Source organism: Arctopsyche grandis, chromosome 8 (assembly GCF_051622035.1).
Source record: "Arctopsyche grandis isolate Sample6627 chromosome 8, ASM5162203v2, whole genome shotgun sequence".
NCBI lineage: Eukaryota > Metazoa > Arthropoda > Insecta > Trichoptera > Hydropsychidae > Arctopsyche > Arctopsyche grandis.
In genome coordinates this window covers 1,635,838-1,657,067 of record NC_135362.1, presented here as the reverse complement: position 1 = coordinate 1,657,067, position 21,230 = coordinate 1,635,838, and the positions used below count along the sequence as shown (strand labels likewise).

At 35.1% G+C, this 21,230-nt stretch overlaps 2 protein-coding genes across 3 annotated transcripts in view; one reads left to right on the top strand and one right to left on the bottom strand.

The window, feature by feature from the left end:
• Positions 1–21,230, top strand: part of Mgat1 (alpha-1,3-mannosyl-glycoprotein 2-beta-N-acetylglucosaminyltransferase) — a 110,217-nt gene that overhangs the window by 27,007 nt on the left and 61,980 nt on the right. The window lies entirely within an intron of this gene.
• The window catches only part of LOC143915579 (uncharacterized), a 55,643-nt gene continuing 41,312 nt past the window's right edge, over positions 6,900–21,230 (bottom strand). The window contains exons 5-13 of the mRNA XM_077436278.1: positions 20,270–20,354; positions 20,113–20,219; positions 18,782–19,386; positions 15,266–15,645; positions 13,296–13,541; positions 12,297–12,482; positions 10,569–11,001; positions 9,998–10,416; positions 6,900–7,236 (exon numbers count right to left, since the gene is read on the bottom strand). Coding sequence (XP_077292404.1) covers positions 6,900–7,236; positions 9,998–10,416; positions 10,569–11,001; positions 12,297–12,482; positions 13,296–13,541; positions 15,266–15,645; positions 18,782–19,386; positions 20,113–20,219; positions 20,270–20,354 — 2,798 coding nt within the window. The remainder of the gene's footprint in view (positions 7,237–9,997; positions 10,417–10,568; positions 11,002–12,296; positions 12,483–13,295; positions 13,542–15,265; positions 15,646–18,781; positions 19,387–20,112; positions 20,220–20,269; positions 20,355–21,230) is intronic.

Genomic DNA, 21,230 nt, shown 5'->3' with positions numbered 1-21,230 from the left:
GTAGGTAGTTTTTACCACCTTTTTCATATTAAACAATTAAATATAAATATATTTAAATCATATTTGAAAAAATACGACCGCAAGCGGTCGTATTTTCGACCGACACATTTTTTTATTTATTTTTTAATCAATAGCGATGGTATTTCATCCGGCACAACACAAATTTTTTAATAAATTTGCTTGTGACTTACTTACTCATCCTAACAAAAGTATCATCGTTAATTTTTGATCAATTATCAAATCCAAAACGATTCGTTGAAACATCAACGGGCAAAACACTGGGTAATAATAAATAAGCATATTTTTTTCTCAATTATTTATTGCTGAATTGTACAGCTTTGTTTTTGATCATCTCCTCTGTATGTTCTGAATTTTACAAAATAAAATAAATACAAATGAATACAAAACATTGTATGTATAATATTATAGGGCGCGCATATCACCAACCTTTTTCTTTCAGGTGTGACAGAAAAATATGAAGTAAACAAAAAAAAATAAATGGAATAAATAGATGATATGTAAGCTAAGAGCCCTGCAACATTCGACACAAATAATAATAATCATTGGTGTAGAATTATTGCAGTGTGAAATTTTTTCACTATTCCTGAATGGTGATTGGATAAAACCGCACAGAAAATGCGAAGAAGGGCACACAAAAAGTTCGAAGGCGAAAGACTAGAAAACCGCACATGGAAAAAAGCACACATGTGTATAATACTCTTTTTTTCTGTTCTTATTTTTGATTTTAAATAATGTGAACATTTTTAGTAAAGTGTAAAATATTTTTATGATATTTTACTTGTGACGAAATTAGAAAAAAAAATGTTTGATTACACTGTTCGACAAATGACGACTTTTTTTTGGTTCAGAGATGAGATATTTCTTATAGATCTATGCCCAGTGAACACCAATCTGGTAATAAATAATTTTGATTGGCTCGAGATTCGGAGATATATGTGTTTTATAAATCGTGCCATTTTTCTATATCTTGGTGTTGTTCGGTCGATGTCTCAAAATCTGTCAATTTTCTGTTCAAATGAATATTGGAATCTATAGTCGGGTATTTTATCTTTCATTTGTAGTATTTTTCAATTTTCAAATCTCTCTAAGTAGTCGTCCAGTTCAAATCAAAAGTCAAAATACGTATTTGCACTTGGAATTTTATCCCACTGTTAATACTATTTTATATTGAGTATTTTCTATTGAAACATGTTAATTGGGATAGTGTTCTGGTCACATTATTTTTGTTTTTGTTTAAAAGGGTTAATTGGATGTGTGGTGAATTTTAAATCGGTAAAATTGCGAGTTAAAAGCTCGTACTAATATTTACTCGTATTTACACGAATCTGAATTGAATTAATAGGGATAATATATTAAATTCTCTTTATATGAGAATTAAATAAAATTCCACCTAGAAAAATCATATTTCGACTATTCTTCAAAAATTCTATTGATAACTGGCTTACCTCGATAAAATAAACGAATTTTTGTTATTAATCCACAAGAAGAGATCTATAAGAAATGTTATATCTCGTCTCTGAACCATTTTTCGTGTCGAACAGTGTTATAGGAAACATTTTTATGTGTGTGAAATTTTCTATATGCGGTGTTTTTGTGTGGTTTTTTTTTATTTATATGCGTTTATTTCGCGTACACATTTTTCTGTGTGGATTATTTTTGTGTGCTTTTATCATAGAACCTTTCTGAATACAATAAATAATATGATTCAACGATAAGTATTTATAATATAATATAATAGATAATATCGCAGTCCACATTAGAACAATAATGCTGAACACAACAAAGTGACCGTCTACTTTAGCATAGTAATGTCGAGTTTCTATGCTAAAAAAATTCGCTTCGCAATTTTTTTTTATTAAGGTTATTGTCGGCTTGCACCTGACCAGTAGTCGTAAACTTATGGTATTACAGAACTATTTCGTATATATTTTTATTTTCACTTTTTTCATTTTAAACATCTCTGAATCTAACACCACGCTTCCACGTGCATGTCGTTCAAATACAAATTGAAATCTATCATATTTACATGTTATATGTATATATCATATAATAATATACAGAGTGTTTCTAACTAGCGATGCCACACTTCCGGTGAAATTCGATAATAATAAATATATTTTTATATAAACTTTATGCATTTGAAATCAATACGATTTTTTTTAAACTTAGTTTGTATGTGTGTATTGCTTGCTTGAAACACCCTATATTTACAATTTTCTGAGCAATTTATAAATTAAACTATATTTATGTATGTAATGAATATTTTTTTTCTATTTTTATTGAATATTTTATAAATATTTTTTGGTTTATCTTTATCAATGAGAAAAACAATCTATTATTTTTAACGTTTCATATACAATTTTTGTTTTATTATTATTTACATTGTACTAGTGAATGTATTTTTTTTTCAAATGAATAAATGATTATACGCAATCTGCTTTTTCTGTGTGATGTTTGTATTTTTATTATGTTCATTTGTAATAATTAAGAACAACCTATTTGTTGTACATATGTACATATATTATGATCACTTAGAATAACAAGCGTACGTTTTTTTTTCAAATATGAAACTCTTCATATAATATATGTACTATGTATGTATAATTTATATAAATTATTTTTTTTGATAAATTAACGTTTGAAGTATTTTTGAAATTGTGATAACTTTTTGATTATATCAATATAAGACTTCTATTTATTCAATCAATATTTACATACATATTATTTTTGTCCGGAGTTAAGTTAAAATACTGACTTTTAAATATTTCATTATTTACACTCTTTGATATTGAATAGTTCAATAATAAAAAAAATATTTTTTTTAGTATTTTTTTATGAACGACTTTGCTCCTTAAAATGGCAAATAAAATGTATAAATATATCTTAAACATAAAAAATGCTTTTTAAGCCAATTTAAATATGTATATAATTTGAAGGCTTCATATTTGAAAATACTTTGTATAGAATGTTTAAAATATTATGAAAATAAAAATAAAATTGATCCATCGTTTAAACTATCTATGCATTCAAATTAAAAACTTTTGTGATTGTTTAAATTTTGAATTAAATAACAATTCGAACATGTATTTTTAAACATTCTATACGTGACTGAAAATATATATTTCAATTTTTATTAAATCTAAGATATGGTTTAACATTTTGTTGCAAAAGTATGAAATTTCAAATGAAATAATCCTATTAAACGTATAGGTATATTGCTCTGCATGAATATAATATAAAAATGTAACAGTAAATATAATTAACAATATACATACATATGCATATAAATAAGGCTATGCGAATATAGAAGCTTTGTATTATGAATTCAATATTCACTCAGCTCAAGCTCCACTACACTATTGAACTTTCAATGCAATGAACGATCGTGTATGATGGGCGTAACATTGAACAAATATTATGTGAAAAATTATTTTCGATTGACATTTTTTTCTATGACACCCTGTAGCTATTGTGAAAAGAAAAGGAAAATTTATAGACTTTTCACGTACGATTTCTTTTTATTATTATTATCGACTATCAAAACGTATTTTCGTATTTTTATAAAATTATATTTACACAATCTAAAAATGTCCCATTATATTTATAAAATCGCTTTAAGTATAGTTAATTAAACTACTCATTTTTTTTCTCAAGAAGTCTGATTTGATTATAATATTAGTTAATAATTTATCGACTACTTTCTTTTTGTTTAATATTTGCGAACTATTTTATAATAATATTTTGCGATTCACGAATCGATTTTTTATTTTTAGTATATAATTTTTAAAACCAAATGCAACATCAAAATTTTATAAAAATTATTCAATCGAATTTGCATCGTCTGATATGCAAACAGCCCTCTAAGAAATTGATTTAAATTTTCTAATAATGATAATAATATAAATACACATAAACGTCTGTTAAAGGCCATCGCGATTGAAGGCCAATTGAGGCCTGTAAATGAAAGTTCTGCGATCAGGCCTAACCGTCATCACGACGACCTCGTTCTGTCCGAATGATTCAAATTTTTAGTAAATATTACTTTGTTTATTTAAATATTATTGCATAACAAATGAAGAAATTTCACTAGAATGAATAGTATTTTTTTTATATTTATAAATAGCTCATATGTACAAATTTCCTATTTGATTCAACTATTGAATTTTATATTATGTTACACATTAAAACAAACAAATTTTTATTAAAATTAATAAAAATTTCACTATAGAGTTGCATTCGGTGCATCAATTATGCATAATATACCGTTCGTTTTTTAAATTCGAATTTTCAAAGTCGTCGAAAATGTTGCAACAACACAACGAACTTCGCATTAATAAGTGTTACACTGTGTAACTTTGGTCCAATAAAGTCTATCTAATAATTAGTTTAATAATCATAATAATAATAATAAATATGTATATATTAAATTTAATAAAAATGAGTCGTTTTTTTAGTTTTGCTAATTACAATGTTAAAATTGAATTATTATTATTTAACGATTTATTAAATATCACAATTCTATTCGATAAGTGGAGATTCGAATCGAGCGTTTCGTTTGTGCGCTTTGTTCTTTTTTTAATAGATGCGGTTTTTCATTCAGTGCAAAAATGGATTCATTTCAATATACGAGATTCGCATGGTTCTATGCCACGTGTACGTATATACACGGCTAGTTGTCGCACAGACGGGGAGATATATATTTGAAATTGGTCGGACAACTTATCGTTCAATTATGTACATACATATGTACAATAGTTAGTAGTAGGTAAGTTTTTTAGCTTTTATACTCGTAAAATCATTAAAAATATTTGTCAAAAGATTTTTTGGTTGAATAAATTGTCCAACCAAATCAAAGCAATTTTTTTGTCAGTGAATACGAACGATATAAATATCAGTACGATCGATGAATTTATTATTATTACCCCACCTGTAGGCTCCTTAGAAAAAGAACTCATTCATGAGTTCTAATTTGACATCATACAAATCCAATATATTTTTTGTATTTAAGTTACTCTACATACCCTTGAGAAAATAAGCGTAGGGTCAGAGCCAATAATATTCTTCTAAAATGTTCGGATTCGATCAAAATATCATTTTTAGCTCAAGATGCTCAGCTGAGATAGTTCCTAAAGCGTGAATGTTTAAGGGTTAAGTACTTTTTCTTTATCTATCTAATCGTTTAATAGCCTTCGATTTTCCTCACTCTAAACCACTTACGCTGAGCAAACTGATTCAGTTGAGCACCTCTGCTCTGAAAAAACTTATTTTAGTATAGAACATCAGCCAAAAAGTCAACCGTATCTATAGTGACGTCAAACTATATAAAAAAGCTGGTAGGTACTTTTAAGACTATTCAAATCATCATCTTCATTATTCACCATCCAATACTGAATGAAAGACTTAGGTATCTACAACTTGCTTTCATTAACATTCATCTATATGTATAAGCCCACACATTTTCCTTACTTTATCCACCAATCTTTATTATTTATATCCTTTTTTTACCATATTTGGTTATCATTCGAGCACTTCTCTCGTTTATCTTTCATTTATTCTTCTAACTATATAATTTACAAATTGCCATTTCAATCTATTCACTCCTTACACTGTCAACTATATAACTAGTCATATCTCAGATTTCCTGTCATACTTTACCAAACCGAGCATTTAACCCTTCATATCTGCAATAACAGGTTGACGGACATTTGGTCAACGGACGTTAGGCCAACGGACTTTTGGTCAAATTAAATTTTTAATTGTTTAAATTTATTTATTTGATCTGCAACGATGTTTTTTTATAATTATTTTTATCTCTTTTTTCATATTAGAAATCATCATCATCATCATCATCTACAGTCATTTACCATCCATTGCTGGATGAAAGCTTCTCCAACATGCTTCCATTCATCTCTGTTTGGCGTAACTTTCATTCATTTCACCCCACACACTTTCCGAATTTCGTCTACCCATCTTCCCTGCGGTCTTCCTTTTACCATTTTTCATTCTCTCGGGTACCATTCTAGCACTTCTTTTGTCCACCTTTCGTCCTTCCTTTCACCCATTGCCATTTCAATCTCTTCGCTCTATCTATGTACTTTATCCAGTACCCTTGTCACACTTCTTACTCACGTATTTCGTTGCCTGTATTTTATGCTTGGCATATTAGAAATAAATTCAAACAATTAAAATGTTCATCGGCCAAATGTCCGTTCGATGTAATCTCCATTGGTCTAATGCCCGTTCGGCCAAATGTCCACCAAAGCGATAAACTTACGCATTATTGAACTTTTCAAAACTAGGCTTAAGCGTTTCGTTTCACATCTGGTCTAGACTAAGGGCGAAAACACACAGCGATGCACGTCGCACGTGGTTTATTTTCGATACTTTTAAACATGCAAAAAACATGGGCCGTGCCTTGCGCATATTCATGGAACGCCTATGCATAAACTGGTTGCGTACCAATGCCTACCACTGCTGGGCGGTCCCAACTTCCCCGGTAGTTAAACCCCCCGCACCGCTCAGTAAGTGGTGACAAGATCTCCGACCAAAAATGTATTGTAAGGCGCATCTAGGCTATTCTATATCAATGCGTGGGACTGTACGCCGAGACCGTGAGACTGCGTATCTGGTACGTGACTATAACTATTTTGAAATCCGAACTTTACAGGCTGCTTCATTCACGATATCAAATCTGCACTGAACGAGCCCGCACTGAACAAATAAAAAGTACACGTTCAGCATCCGATGTGACGCATGGCCGCCGCGAACGACCGTTGGAAACAGCACCGATGCGCTTCGATTCTTCGGGTGGACCAGCAGCGTCGTCACACAGTCGTGACGCGGTCAATCTCCACATATCGAATAGAATCCTCGCTGTGTCAGCAAATCACCTCCTTGTCGCCGAAGACGGCCGTGTCGGAGGAGAGGCTCTCAAGCCTCCTTTGGAACGCCGAGGATCGCCTCCTCCTGCGCATGCGCAGCACGTAGTACACGAAGAAGGACGCGCCGGACAAGATGGCGGCGCACAAGGCGGCCAAGTACTGCGCGGGCAGTTGCAGCAGGAACGAGCAGTGTGTCAAAGACTCGTCGTAGCCTGACGGACAGTGGGACACTCCGTCGCACCACAGCGAAGAGTTGATGCACGCGTCCAGCTCTGGACACCGGTACTTGCACTCGTCCGATATGGCGAACACAGCTGGATAGGTGGTGTATTTCCTGGAAGAATATCGCCATTTAGACACGAAATCTCAACGTTTGTTCAATGACATGCACTTTTCTAAAGAGTATATATGTAATATGTACCGGTGACCGTCACCGCATCGAAAGGTCGAAAAATCGAAAATGTTCGTTTACCATGAATACATATGAAAAGGGGGTAGTATATATGGGTCTACCTCATGGCACCGAAAGTCAAAAGATCGAAAATCGAAAGATCAAAAAAAAAAAAAATGGTTCATGGTAAACGGTACTATGTATATATGTATAATATATATATATATATATATATATATATATATATATATATATATATATATATATATATATATATATATATATATATATATATATATATATATATATATATATTATAGCCAGCAGTTTGGCTTAGTGATAGCGTATATATTTAGCATCACTGAGGTCATAGGTTCGTGTCCTCGCCACTGCTGGTTAGATTTGGGGGTTTTGTGACTCCAAATCGATCTTTTCTCTATCAGAGTTTGCCAATTTTATCTGATCATTGCTGAAACGGTTCCTGAAAATTGGTATTAAAATCTAATCCTGTTGTAACAAAAATCTGCCTGTGTATAATTTGTATTAATTATACACAGTAATCTGAAATCCATAGATGTCACTATGATTATTATTTCTGATTAATTGTTATATTCTATATATTCTGATTGTATATGTATGTATTACTGTATTTCTGATTTCTGATTGTTTATGTATTTCATTAACGTACACCCGTCGCATTGGAGCAAATCTGTAATGGCGAGTGTGTATTGATTTGTGACAATAAAATAAAATAAATATATATGTTTATCAGTGGCATGCGGTGAAATTATCTCTCTTTTTGTCATACAGCTTTGTTTAATGTGCGCGCGCAGGATACGGGAGGAAAAGTCTGTTCCTCTTGTATCCTGCTCGCGAAAATTAAGTGAGGATGTACGACGGGGGGAGAGAGAGTATACCGCACGCCACTGATATATCCCTATACGGTCTCCGTGACGAGACAGAATGTTAAACGACAGAAAACGCAAATATCGGAAGGCAAAGATCGAAAATCGAAAGATCTTAAGTCGAAAGATCAAAAAAAAAGGGTGCATGGTAAACGGTACATACATACTTACTTAATTTGCGCGAGCAGGATACAACAGGAACAAGAGGAACAGGCTTTTCCTCCCGTATTAATGTGCGCGCGCAGAATACGGGAGGAAAAGCCTGTTCCTCTTGTTCCTGTTGTATCCTGCTCGCGCAAATTAAGTGAGTATGTGCCGTTTACCATGCACCATTTTTTTTGATCTTTCGACTTAAGATCTTTCGATTTTCGATCTTTGCCTTCCGATATTTGCGTTTTCTGTCATTTAACATTCTGTCTCGCCACGTAGACCCATATATAATATATATATCAGTGGCATGCGGTGAAACTATCTCTCTTTTTGTCATACAGCCTTGTTTAATGTGCGCGCGCAGGATACGGGAGGAAAAATCTGTTCCTCTTGTATCCTGCTCGCGAAAATTAAGTGAGGATGTACGACGGGGGGAGAGAGAGTTTACCGCACGCCACTGATATATCCCTATAGCGGATGCTTAAAATGCACCCATTGGTAAGAATGTTTAAGTCCACGTGGATCACTTCACTCTGATTGGCTGTGCGCCTTGTTCGCGTGTATTTATTTTATTAAATATCAGTAAGGGCGAAAACACATCGAATGGTACGTGGTACGTGTCAAGCAAGGATAAATACAAAGATAAAATATCACCCCCTAGAGTGTTTTCAGTGATATTTTATCTTTATATTTTTACTTGCTTGACAGTGATCGATAACGTTGTATCCCATTATTGAACAAATGTAATAAATCATATGCACTCTGCATGTGCAACTGCACTCGAATTCGTTTTTAGGAACACCCACTGTCACAGCATGGAGTCGAGAACATGACGTGAAATTATGCACTTATGCACTTACTAGATAATGTATAATGTATTACTAGACATTTTAGGCACTTACTAGACAATGTATATGTTACAGTGAAAGCATATTTCAAGTGAAAATATATTTTCACCAATTCAAGCAGTGAAATGTATCAAACTAACCCTGAAAATGTAACTGGTTATGATTTCACTGAAACTGATATATACATACATCTCCGAGACTTGACCCTTTTACTGTAACATGTAAATTGAAACCGAATTTTAAGAAATGTGCTACTATTTGTATAATATGAATACCTGTGTCGATACATGTCTCAACGTATACAAAGCTCTTTACAGTATAATTCTTTTCAAATTTTTTATCCTATTTGATATGTTTGTTGATTGTTTTGAATTATTTATATTTCAAATTTGAATCCTTTTTAAAAAAGCGGTATATTTAAAACAGATAAAAGTTATCGGATGAGTCTGAGTTATTATGTAGAATCAGCAAGGGGACTGATACATATGTATATGGTGTTGCTAAATGATTTTTCCATTCAGTCTTATCCTGTATCAGGCGGCCGAATTATCAATGCAAATCATGATTATGTCATCTTATACATCATTGCATTGCATTTAATGTACGACCTTGACAGTGAAACTCAATTGAATCGAACAATTTTTGAGTCATCTGAAACGTGTTGTGAATATTTAATGAGATGGGAATATTTAAATGTTTCCTTGTTGAGAGATTCAAAGATCGATCTAGCTTTATTTGATAGACTACTACTTTAAATTCGAGGAATCTTTTTTAGGTAATGTTATAAACAGAAAAACAAACCTTCTGCTCAATTCCAGCCAAGTGATGGAATACGATCCTGAATCCCTTCCTATGAACTCTACAGCTATTGTCCTAGAATGCTCCTGTCCCAGTTGATCTATAGCAGGCATTGTAGCAATCATAGGAAAATCAGCCACGTTTCCACCGGAGGACCATCCTTCAGAGAACACTTCTATGATGTGATGGCGCTGATAAGGCGAAGGCCAAGGACATACTATCACAGGAGGCAATGTGCCTGGATATATAGCTATTCTATTCCTAGTAGAACACTGATCCTTGTCATCGTGCAGGATTGTTATATTGTTCGACAGATTGTACTCATCAATCACTGGCTCCTTCATATAAGTACCTTTCATTTGGACGTATAAGTAGCGACCTGGAGCTGGGTCTATCAACCAAGGATGATGCTCGCAGTTCATCTGAAATGAAATGAATATTGAAATCGGGAGCTCTTAGCTGGTGTTTCTCTTGGGGATCATGCAAAAATTGAATGGCTTTGCATCTGATTGTTCACAGGTCAAAGTGGTCCATAGGACAAAAAATAAAAGAAAATGAAAGTTTTTGATCATACCTCATCGGGTATCTGACTGGGCATTTTCAGATTGATCTCTCCGCTTGGTCCGTGAATCTTTTGTGTACGAGTGCATACTGGAGTCCTTATGAACTCGTATGTGGCTTCGAAGAACATGTTTTTGAAGTCGTCCGTTGCACTCATGTTGATGGCTTCGAATCTTACCTCCACCACGTGGGAGTTTGACACGAAAGTGAAGGGTAGAAGGCCTGGAGGTGAGGAGCAAAGGCAGTCTCTAGGAAGGGCTGGAGCTCCAGGCCAAGGCACTTCATATACTCTGAGGGTTGTTTTGGGTTTGCCTAAGCATGCCAAACGATTGGTTCTGGAACTGTCACGTGTCACGCAACGTTTCTTCTTAATCCCACCTGCAGACAGGCTGGTAACTGTCACCTTGACGCGTTCTCCTCGTTGGGCTTCGAAACGATAGACGCAGCTGGAATCAGATCGAATTTAACTTTCGGAGATGAAAGAAAAACTTTGGAGCATTTATAAAATTATACTGGGGGCTGTCATCGCATCTACTACCATAGAAAGTTTTGTCGACTGGCAGTTTTATCAGTTTTACTTAATTTAAGACTCGTTTGAACTTTTGCGCCCTCCTTTATCCCTTTCGGATTAAATGGATTTCGATAACGATAAATGAATATCTTATAGGGTTGATGTATAAATAATATTGGATATTATTAAAAATAATTATACAAAATATTTAATTAAAAAAGACGAAATCTTATTTAAATTTGTTGTGGGTTACCAAACTAGCTGTAAAACTTATTAATATAGCCTACGAATAGACAATATTTATTCAAGCCATATTATGGACCAAATCCTCAACATGAGGCCACCAATTAAATCAATATGTTGTTTGAAAGACTTTATCTTTATAGTAGGTAAGTATCAGATAATTCAACAGTTGGGAAACTGCTTCGTACCATCTTTCAAACTACATATTGAAGAATTGGTGGCCTCATGTTAAGGATTTGGTCCATAATATGGCTTGAATAAATATTATCTCAAAATTGCATTTTACAAGAGAATTTTTTCAAACAAACTAAGCAACCAAAGTTTGGCGTTTCATTTTTCGTTCAGCTACCATAAAAAATATGGTAGCAATATCTTCGATCGATAAATCGTGAAGTATTTGGGTCACATTATTGCTTTTTAGGAAAATGTAAATCTTTTTGCTGAGCATTTTTACGATTTACAAGCAGTCGTTCTGAACAGGATATTTAAACATACGCGACTACTTCCGCAAATACCCAGCACTTTTTGTACTTTCTGTGAAATTTCAATTTGAAGCCACAAAATCACAGTTTCTCTTTGTCGAGACGAAAATTTGGCCCCATCCTAAGTACGGTCTCACTTTTGACTGATTATTCTATACAAAACATTTCCAGATAAAGCCTGGGGTTTTTCACCCTTCACCCTGTCGCGTAAGCCCGGCGATAAAAGGTTAATACTACCTCAAACACCCACCACCCATCCACCCCCTTTCTCGCGAGGTTTTATTGTAGCGAACCGGATGATATTTTACTGTCTCAAGCAATTTCGCCAGAGGCTGTTCACATTCCTCCCGAGACGGGGCTCGGTTTATTAGTTGAAGGGGTTTTTCTGAAGTTATTAGATTTCCGAAGTGAGATTAGAGGTACGTACGTATCGTGGTGATGAAATTTCATAACACCAAATTTGATTATAATATACGCAACTGGATAATGGCTACCATTTGTATACCTCAAGTTCTTGGCTCCTCCCCTTCCGTACAGGAAAACGTCCCTAGGGGCTGTGAACCTTTGGGCAGGTTCTGAAGTCACGTCTGTAGATCTGCTGAAGAAGCGACGAGAACATGGTCCACTACCGAAAGCTTCTCCATCTTGCTGGAGATCGACAAACTCGTACAAGGCTTTGAAGGACACGGGTCTGGAAGTTATAATAACGCAATATTATAATATTATACAGCATAGTAAACGGTGTCAGGCAAGGTGATATTATCTCTCTTAAGCTTTTTACCGAAGCACTTCAACAGCCAATAAAAAATATAAGCCATAGTGGTTCATAATAAGGTTTTGGATCAATAGGAGAATAATAAGAGTTTGCCTACTGAGACTTATGAATTTAAATTATTCGATATGATATTTTATTTTATTTTTATTTTTTATCTTTAATGTATACCAGGAAGCCATAACAAGTAACTCCAATGCGCCTTCCTGACCAGAAACATTGCATATTTAATACAAACATTTTTAATATTATACAAAGTACATAAATACATATCAATTAACATCCATAGACATTTATTGTCAAATTTGCAAATTTTTAAACTCGAGATTTTGCGAGAAAATGGATAAGGTTGCCAATTTCTTGGAACCGTTTCAATGAAAATCAGATAGATTGGCAAACTCTGATAGGAAACGATCGACCTGGAGTCACAAATTCAAGGTCTGTCCAGCAGAAACCAGTGGGATTTGAACCCGTGACCACGCTGTTCAAAGCATTATATTATATCATCAGCAGAATAAACTAACCACTAGTTTATTCTGCTGATGAGAATACAATAGCAAAAATAAAGGACGAAAGGTGGAGAAGAAAATACAAAGTACCGAAGAGTGTAACTTGAGATGGCTGGACAAAGTAGGGAGTTAGGAGAGAAGGTGTTGCTCAGAATACAGAAAAATGGAAGCAGTGAATGATGATACTTGTGCATAGGTTGTTGATATTCTGATGATGACTTACTTGAGCGATGTAGAGTCTGCAAGTCTTAGCTCCAGGGTCATGCTGTCACCGGTAGACAAAAAGCTTTCAGCTAGGGCACAAGGTCTGGGTGATCTTCCTCCTGCCACAGCTAGTAGAGAATGGTCGCAAGAGCGAGGCACACGATCTCTGCAATATCTTGCCAAAACAGTCGCATTTCCGGGGGGTTTTCCAACAGTCATCGGCTGACCATTTCCAGCTTTGGAGGCTTTCCACTTTTCTCGATCGCTGAAAAAATTAAATGACACATGTCAAAACTGGGTCTGGGTCACTACAAGTAAAGTGACTTGATGGAAAGTCGGAAGATGGAAAAATTTAAAATCGATTTGGGTTTAACTATCTCTTTCATCCCCCTTATCTATCCCCCGGCCTACGCTAACGATGAGTCGGTGAATCGTTTTATTTTTTTCCATCTTTCGACTTTCTATTAAGTCACTTTCCTTGCAGCGAAAGCCACCGGTCAAAACTACTACTTACATATATGAATGATTCTGATTTCCCGGTTGACGGACTATTGACCGAATGACACTTGGCCGACGGATAATTTGCCGAATGGACACTAGGCCGACGGACGTTTCGCCAAATGGACAATTAATTGTTTAAATTTATTAAAAATATCAAATTTTTATGGTACATTGAATTGGTTTTTGAATAATGTATCTATTTTTAGTGAGTGGTGAATAATTCCGTTACACAAATATCATTTTATATATAAAAAAAATAAAGATAAAAACGATATTTAAGGCACTAGTGGTCTGGTGGAACATAACAAAAGTATTTTTGCGTTTTTTTTAATTTTTTTTTTAATTTTTATACTATTTTAACAACGCAATTACATTATAATTAAAATAATAATCTGCAACGATATTTTTTATCATCATCAGCATCATTCACAGCTATTCGCCATCCACTGCTGATTAGAAATAAATTAAAAATTTCAATCGGTCAAATTCCGTTCAGCCAAAAGACTGTCAGCTTAACGTCTGTTAGCTAAGTGTCCATTTGGCCAAAAGTCCGCTAACGGATTCCCCATATGCTCCATAGGTACATTTACATTTATTTATTTATTTAAATTTTGAACCATTGTAGCATAACAGGAATTCCTAATGCGCCACAATGGTCAAAAATAGTGACGTTTTAGTTTGTGTGTTGACATTTTGTATACGCATTTTTAAATTAAAACTTCTTTGGGTGCGATTGAAGTAGCAAGACCATTACAGAAGTCGTAACGAAAAGTAAGAGCTCTTTCGTTTTTACACTTGTGGATTTTCGCTGGCTCTGTGTCTTATGGAAGGAAACGAGGATGATTTCTTTACTAGGATTTTTTATTATGAATGTGTGTTTATTATTTTTGCAGTCAAACTTTCTTGTGCATAGTAAGTAGAATTTATCAGATTTGTGGTGCTGAACCTGTTACAAATCGTTGCATCTCCACGTCTCCCCCTTCATAAACCCCAATTATTATAATTCATAAACCCAACCCATTTCGTAGAAGATTCACTTCTATTGTGTATAGCTCAAAATAAAAATCCAAAATCAGGTTGTTGAACTTTCAAAATAAACAATTGACACCACTATTGCTACGCAACAATGGCGGCTTCCTGTATGATTCCGCTACAGTACTACAGAAGTACATATTTACACTTCAAAAAGAAAGAAAAAAAGGTAGGAAAAGAACACGATTGGATACATCGTGTCAATTTATATTCTCCAAATGCATACATACACACATAAACCCACCGTTTTATCGGAATATATCAACACGTATTTTATTATCAAAACACGATACATTTTATCGTAAAATATGCAAAACGACCCACCACCTTATGCGGAACGTTATTCCCCTATGCGTCGTCCTTCGCTCCTTTTATATAGGTAAATGCGACACTCCAGAGCCCATGAATATTTTACACGATTTTGCAGGGATTATTCGAGCCTTGGCACAAACTCACCAAAATATGTCGCTGCAACCTGGTGCTATCCTCAGAGGACCATCCCACACGTTCAGATGACTCGCGCACACTTCATCCGGATGAACGGAACCTAGAGCCAAAGTCACGTGGAACTTGAGCACTGAGAGCCAGACCCGGAACCTGGGAGGAGGATATGTATAGCCGGGTCTCCTCCAAGGGTATATGGGCATGGGTCTCATAGGCCCTGCAGAAGTCGGCAAATTCGTGTCTATCCCTTGAAGATGGTACAGACACGTAGTGTTCGGCGAGAGGGAGTGCAGAGGGCTCTCCAGAACTCCCTTGCCCGTTCCCCTGATCCAGAACTCGCACGCCCTCTTGTTTCGCGCGTAAGTGGGCGACTGCTGGTCCACGAACTTCACCTGAAAGCAAATAGGGAAATGTATGTTAATTCCTTTGTAAATTATGCTCAAACTTTTAACTCGACTATACCACATACCCACTGAAGGTTTAGGACCTTTTAATTAAATATTGTAATGTAAGCATTCGCGGTCGGGTGGGTCGATTCCCGCGAGCTCGGCGCCAGAACTTAAACACTAGTTACACGTGTAAACTGTTTTTGCTCTTCAGATGGGAGGAGTTAGTTGTTTTAAACAATAGCTCGGTTAGATGAAAGTTTTACGGTCTACCTCGATTGAATTCTAATATATTTTTACGGATTTTGATACGGAATAGAAGATCACAAAAACTGGTTGTCTAATGATTTGTGCACTTTGTAGGTTAAGAAATTTATTAATATTGTATGTATAATTGTATTGTACGGCTTCATACTGTACCTATGTATATATTGCGCTACAGTGCTTCCATCTATTTAGTGGATTGTGTATTGATAAACTGCAGAAAGTGCAGATTAGAGCAACGCGTGCAATTTTGAATGTGAGGAAACGTAAGAATGTTAGAAGTATGTTAGATGAATTGAAATGGTTGGATAATGGGTCTTAAATTAGGCACTTTAAAATGTTTATATAAGCTAGATAAGAATCTATTACCCAAATATTTTAGTAATCACATAGTAAGGAATAGAGATATACATACATAATTATAAAACTAGACATAGGAATAAATTAATTATAGGCAGAGTTAATAAAGCAAAAACTGCAGGAGGTGTTTTTCACAGAGGTGTTCAAATATACAATGCCCTTCCTGAGAGCATTGGAGATGCTAGTAACATTGGTGCTTTCTTGAGGGCTGTTAATGGATACCTCTGTGGAAGATGACGTAATTATATACATATGTAAGTTTAATAAGATGCTATGTTTGGAATTATATTATATTATTTTAGGGTCACTAATTATAGCTGTTAATTTTAGTTTAAAATTGTTGATTGTGAAATAATTCATTAGCAATTTGCTATTCAACAATAAATAAATATATGCAATACTACATACATATGTATGTACATATATCGTAGACGGAACGAACCAAAATTTCAAAGGTTTCGGTCAAGAATATAGTTGTTGTCGTGAAGATTTTTTTCTCCTTACTGCCTCAGGAGCAGTTATTAATTAACTCTCTAATTCTAGTGCTATAAAGAAGCATATAAACTTAACAGTTCCAGACTGAACACTATTAAACTGTGTAAGGACTCGAGTGAACGACTTTTTTTAAAGGAAACTAAAATAAATAAACGTAAAATACTTTATAGCTTGTATTTTATAGAGCTACTAGTGTTGTGCCCGTTGATTTCGTAAAGGAATTGATACACGAATTAAAATAAAGTTATAAGTTTTATATACATATAATATAATAAATGGTAATTTATAGGCACGCGCGCGTATTAATAGTAAAAATATCGCAGTATAAATATATAAAATCAAGCCAGAAAGACGAAAACAGTCAAGGAAAAGTTGTCAGATACGCGCTTAAAAATTGGCCGTAATATGTACATATGTACATAAATTAGAATTATAATATAAACATTTTAACATTCATTATATAACCTATTAGTGAAGTAAAAATATATATGAGAGATATTGAGAGCCTATAATGCAAATTGTACAAGATATAGTGTGAAAACGATAAATGTATAGGCGTTTAAACAATTAAATGGATAAAGATTAATATTGGATAAATTAAAAGATAAATTATTGGATAAAGATTATATAATAGAAATAGAAATGGATCAGTCAATCAAAACTCTCCCGATGGCAGTCCTGAATTGATGTAAGGAAATACCGAATAGATCAACACCATTCAGCTCTCCGTTAAACATACGATAAACACGTTGTAGATAGAAATATTTTAGGGAATTGGTTTTGAAAGGATTGAGTGAAAAGAGTGCAACGGGTCTAGTATACCTAATGAGACCATTTATTTTTGTCCTCAAAACGGGACATCTACCAATTTTTACGTAATAGTATGTGTATTCAAGAAAACGCGTATTTTTTCATAGTTTTTATTTGTTAATAAAAAGAACAGGAATGTTGATGGAGAATAGAAAAGAACAGGAATGAATAATATAAATATAAAAAAATTATGTTGTTTTATATTTTTCTGATGAAATTTTTTTCTTAAGTATTACTGGGTTTGCTTTTAAATAAGAATGAAACTCTTAGTAGAATTTCTTAAAATGGATTTTAATTAACAAAATCGCTTTAAGAACTGCGACTTGCAATTGCGTTTTTTCGGTCGTCCACAACTTTTTCATCTGTAAAAGACTCTTTCTACGGGTGCATTAGTTCCGGGCAGGCATAAAATGCATTTAGTAATAAGAGAATATTCATCAAATACTTCTGTATCTTGATTAAAATTAATAAATCCCTTTTGAATCAATATATCCATTACATCTTGAATTTCTTCCCACGTAGGTAATTTGGTTAAATCCGCCCATTCAAATATTACTAATTATTCAAAGAACAAAGTCCACTGCTTCAAATATTCTTTGCTTATCTTATAGAACTCAGCAGCTGTAGTTTTTATTTGCTCTTGTGCCATATGCACCGATACACACTGTATGCAGATACACACTGTATCATGCTAGTCGACTTTTTATGTGTGTTGCTCTCTTTTTGAAAACGGGACATTTCGACATCCCGAAGCTGTGCTTGGGGACAACGGGACAGGCTACCTAAAAACGGGACGTATGGTCACTTTAAGTATACCTAACTGGGATCCTGAAACCAACCTTACTCAGTAAATCGAGACAATCAAGGAAACCATTGAGGAGCTTAAAAAAAAAACTCGTATCAGTGAGTCGTCGCCTGACAGAAAGGTTGTTAAAGTATAGGATTTTTTACTAACCTCTTATTAGCTTGTTAAAATATCGGGAACAGTAGTATGGGTATAGATAGGAAAACTATTTGGAAAGGATTTGATAAATTTTACTTTGATTTTTTCAATACAATTAATATGGGATGTATAAAAAGGTGACTAGATAACTAAAGCAAATTCAATTCAAATACATTAAAGGGTTTAGTTGAGTGGAGTAGGAATCCAAGAGATTAATATGCTTTAATAATAATGACGGAAATATGTTCAATTATTATGGAGTTTTTATACCTCAACTTCCAGCTGGAACCCATGCAGCGTCTGTATGGGTGCTGGATGCAAGAAAGTCCCATACGGTGAGGTGGTGAACTCAACCAACAGTTCCGGCCCACTGGACACAGCTTCCGGTACAGCCTCACCTCCACCGCAAAACTTCAGTATGACCGGATCCCTCGTGGTGTAGCCGTCATAGATGGTCACATAGTCTTGAACGTCATCGCACTCGGTCCAAACCTTCAAAGTCCTCACGTAGGGCTGCTGCTGCTGCTGGTGCTGGGTCGGTGCATACAGAGCAGACTGACTCCTGATGGCGATTAGCTGACCCTTTCTCTGCCGGACAGTGATCAAGGCGTGCTTCCCCGGAGGCACCTCGTGCTGCCTCACCGCGTAGTAGCAAGTGAGGTTCCGAGGATACACTCCAGGGAAATTGGGTGATTGGAGTCGACACACTTTGCGATCGCAGTCGCTGAAGATGCGCGAGCAGTACGTGCCCGAGATCAGGTCCCCAAGGTAGTACTCCTGTCGGAACGGGGGGCGCGTGGGGGGCGGAGCGCCCAGTAGCACTTCTGGGACGCGCGTGACGTTACTGCCGATCTGAGGCTTATTCCTGTTGTTATCTGAAATTAAAAATCAATCTTTCAACAAGCATACGTGCAATCCAGGATTTATGGATTTGTTTTGACACTATGTGGCACATTTACTTTATTATTGTGGCGTTGCTCAACCGTTCTTCGCCAAAGTTCAAATTGTTTACCGGTAGATAGGTCGTGGGTTCGAATCCCGGCCGGAATCAAAAAAATATTCGACCAGCCATCTCTTTTTAGAGTTGTCAATTTATTCGACTCATTGTTGTGACGATTCCAATAAAATCGGCATCGTCTCCCTCTCTCACAAATTCGACTAGGCCGAATGTATACTTTGAATCAAAATTAGACTTATTTTTAATATATTGTATATAAAATTATATATATGTACATAACTAGTGATCTTTGCACTAGGCATAGAGAATACTGGCTACACCTTTATTTTTATTTTTTTTATTTTTACATATACGTATATATACAAATATACCAGGAAGGTCTAACAGTTAAACCCCAATGCGCCTTCCTGGTCAATTACAAACAATGCAGCATTTTTATTACGCAAGTCGCTGAATTAAGAGATCTGCATATTTGGTCAAAACGGAGATAAAAATGTATTCCGATTCTAGGAGTATTTTCACACAATACTGTATACTAATTTTTAAGTTAAATGACTAAAAAAAAATATTTAAAATCTTGTTTTGTTCCAAAGAATGGCAAAAATTCTCTCTGTTTATCCGAATTAACGGCAAAACTGCTGACAGCCAATCAGAACACTGCATATGGCAAGATGGCGGCCATTTCGGCCGGTTACCTGGGTGCAACTGTCATTCCGCATTTCCTTCGTAATTGCTGTTATCATGGACGATCTGTCTCGAAGTATTGAAAAAACCAAAGATGGAGATACAAGAAAGAAAACAATCCGAAAGAAATCGTGAGCAAAGGAACGGAATCGCCGTGAAAGGACAACTCGGGAACAAACACCGGCAAAATCGTTTTCAAGTCTTAATATTTCATTTAATCTCAAAAATTTTCCAAAAAACTGAATTGCAAAATAACTTTAAATCGTATATCTTCCATCAAAATAAAACTTTGTAAATGAAATCCACTAAATAAAGTTGGTAGAAAAACTGCGTTTACCAACAAATGACTGAAATGCTTTTACCGGGTTTTGGAACTAGACGACTCATATAATCATATAGTGGTGGCATAGTAAGTAGGAAGATTTTTAGCCAATTTTACCAGGAACCGTTTCAACAATGAAATCAGAAAAATTGGCAAACTCTGATAGGAAACGATCGACCTGGAGTCACAAATATCCAAGTCTGACCAGCAGCATTACAGAAAATACTCAGAATAAATTCTTTTCAATCGAGATCGATCGGGATCGAACCCGGCGTCCTCTCGGCGCTAAGCACAAGCCCAACCACCGAGCCATACTGCTGGCTGTATGTTATATTTTCTTCTTACCCATATATTTCTTCACAATCCTTCGCATCTGCGAAGATGGCATCACAGAAGTATTTGCCTCGAGAAACTTTTCAACAACAGTGAAGACACCCTCATAATTTACAGAAATCTAAGATAAAACGCAATTACAATTGGTAGAATTAAAATAGCAGTGAATTGTTTTAGGCCCTGATACTTCGAAGCGTAGCTAATTTTTGCGGTTTATTCAAGCAGTTCTGACCCAAACAAACATCGACCTGATTGTGACATCACCATTCAATAATGCAAGGCCATGATGAATGCGAGCCCAGTTCCCTCTAATTAAACCCAAGGGATCCCGAGTTGATCCTTCGACCCAGCTCAAAAGCTAACGTCGAAATTAACGGCGTGTGCTCCTGAGAGGGAACGCGCGTCCTAGTTTCCACGCGCCA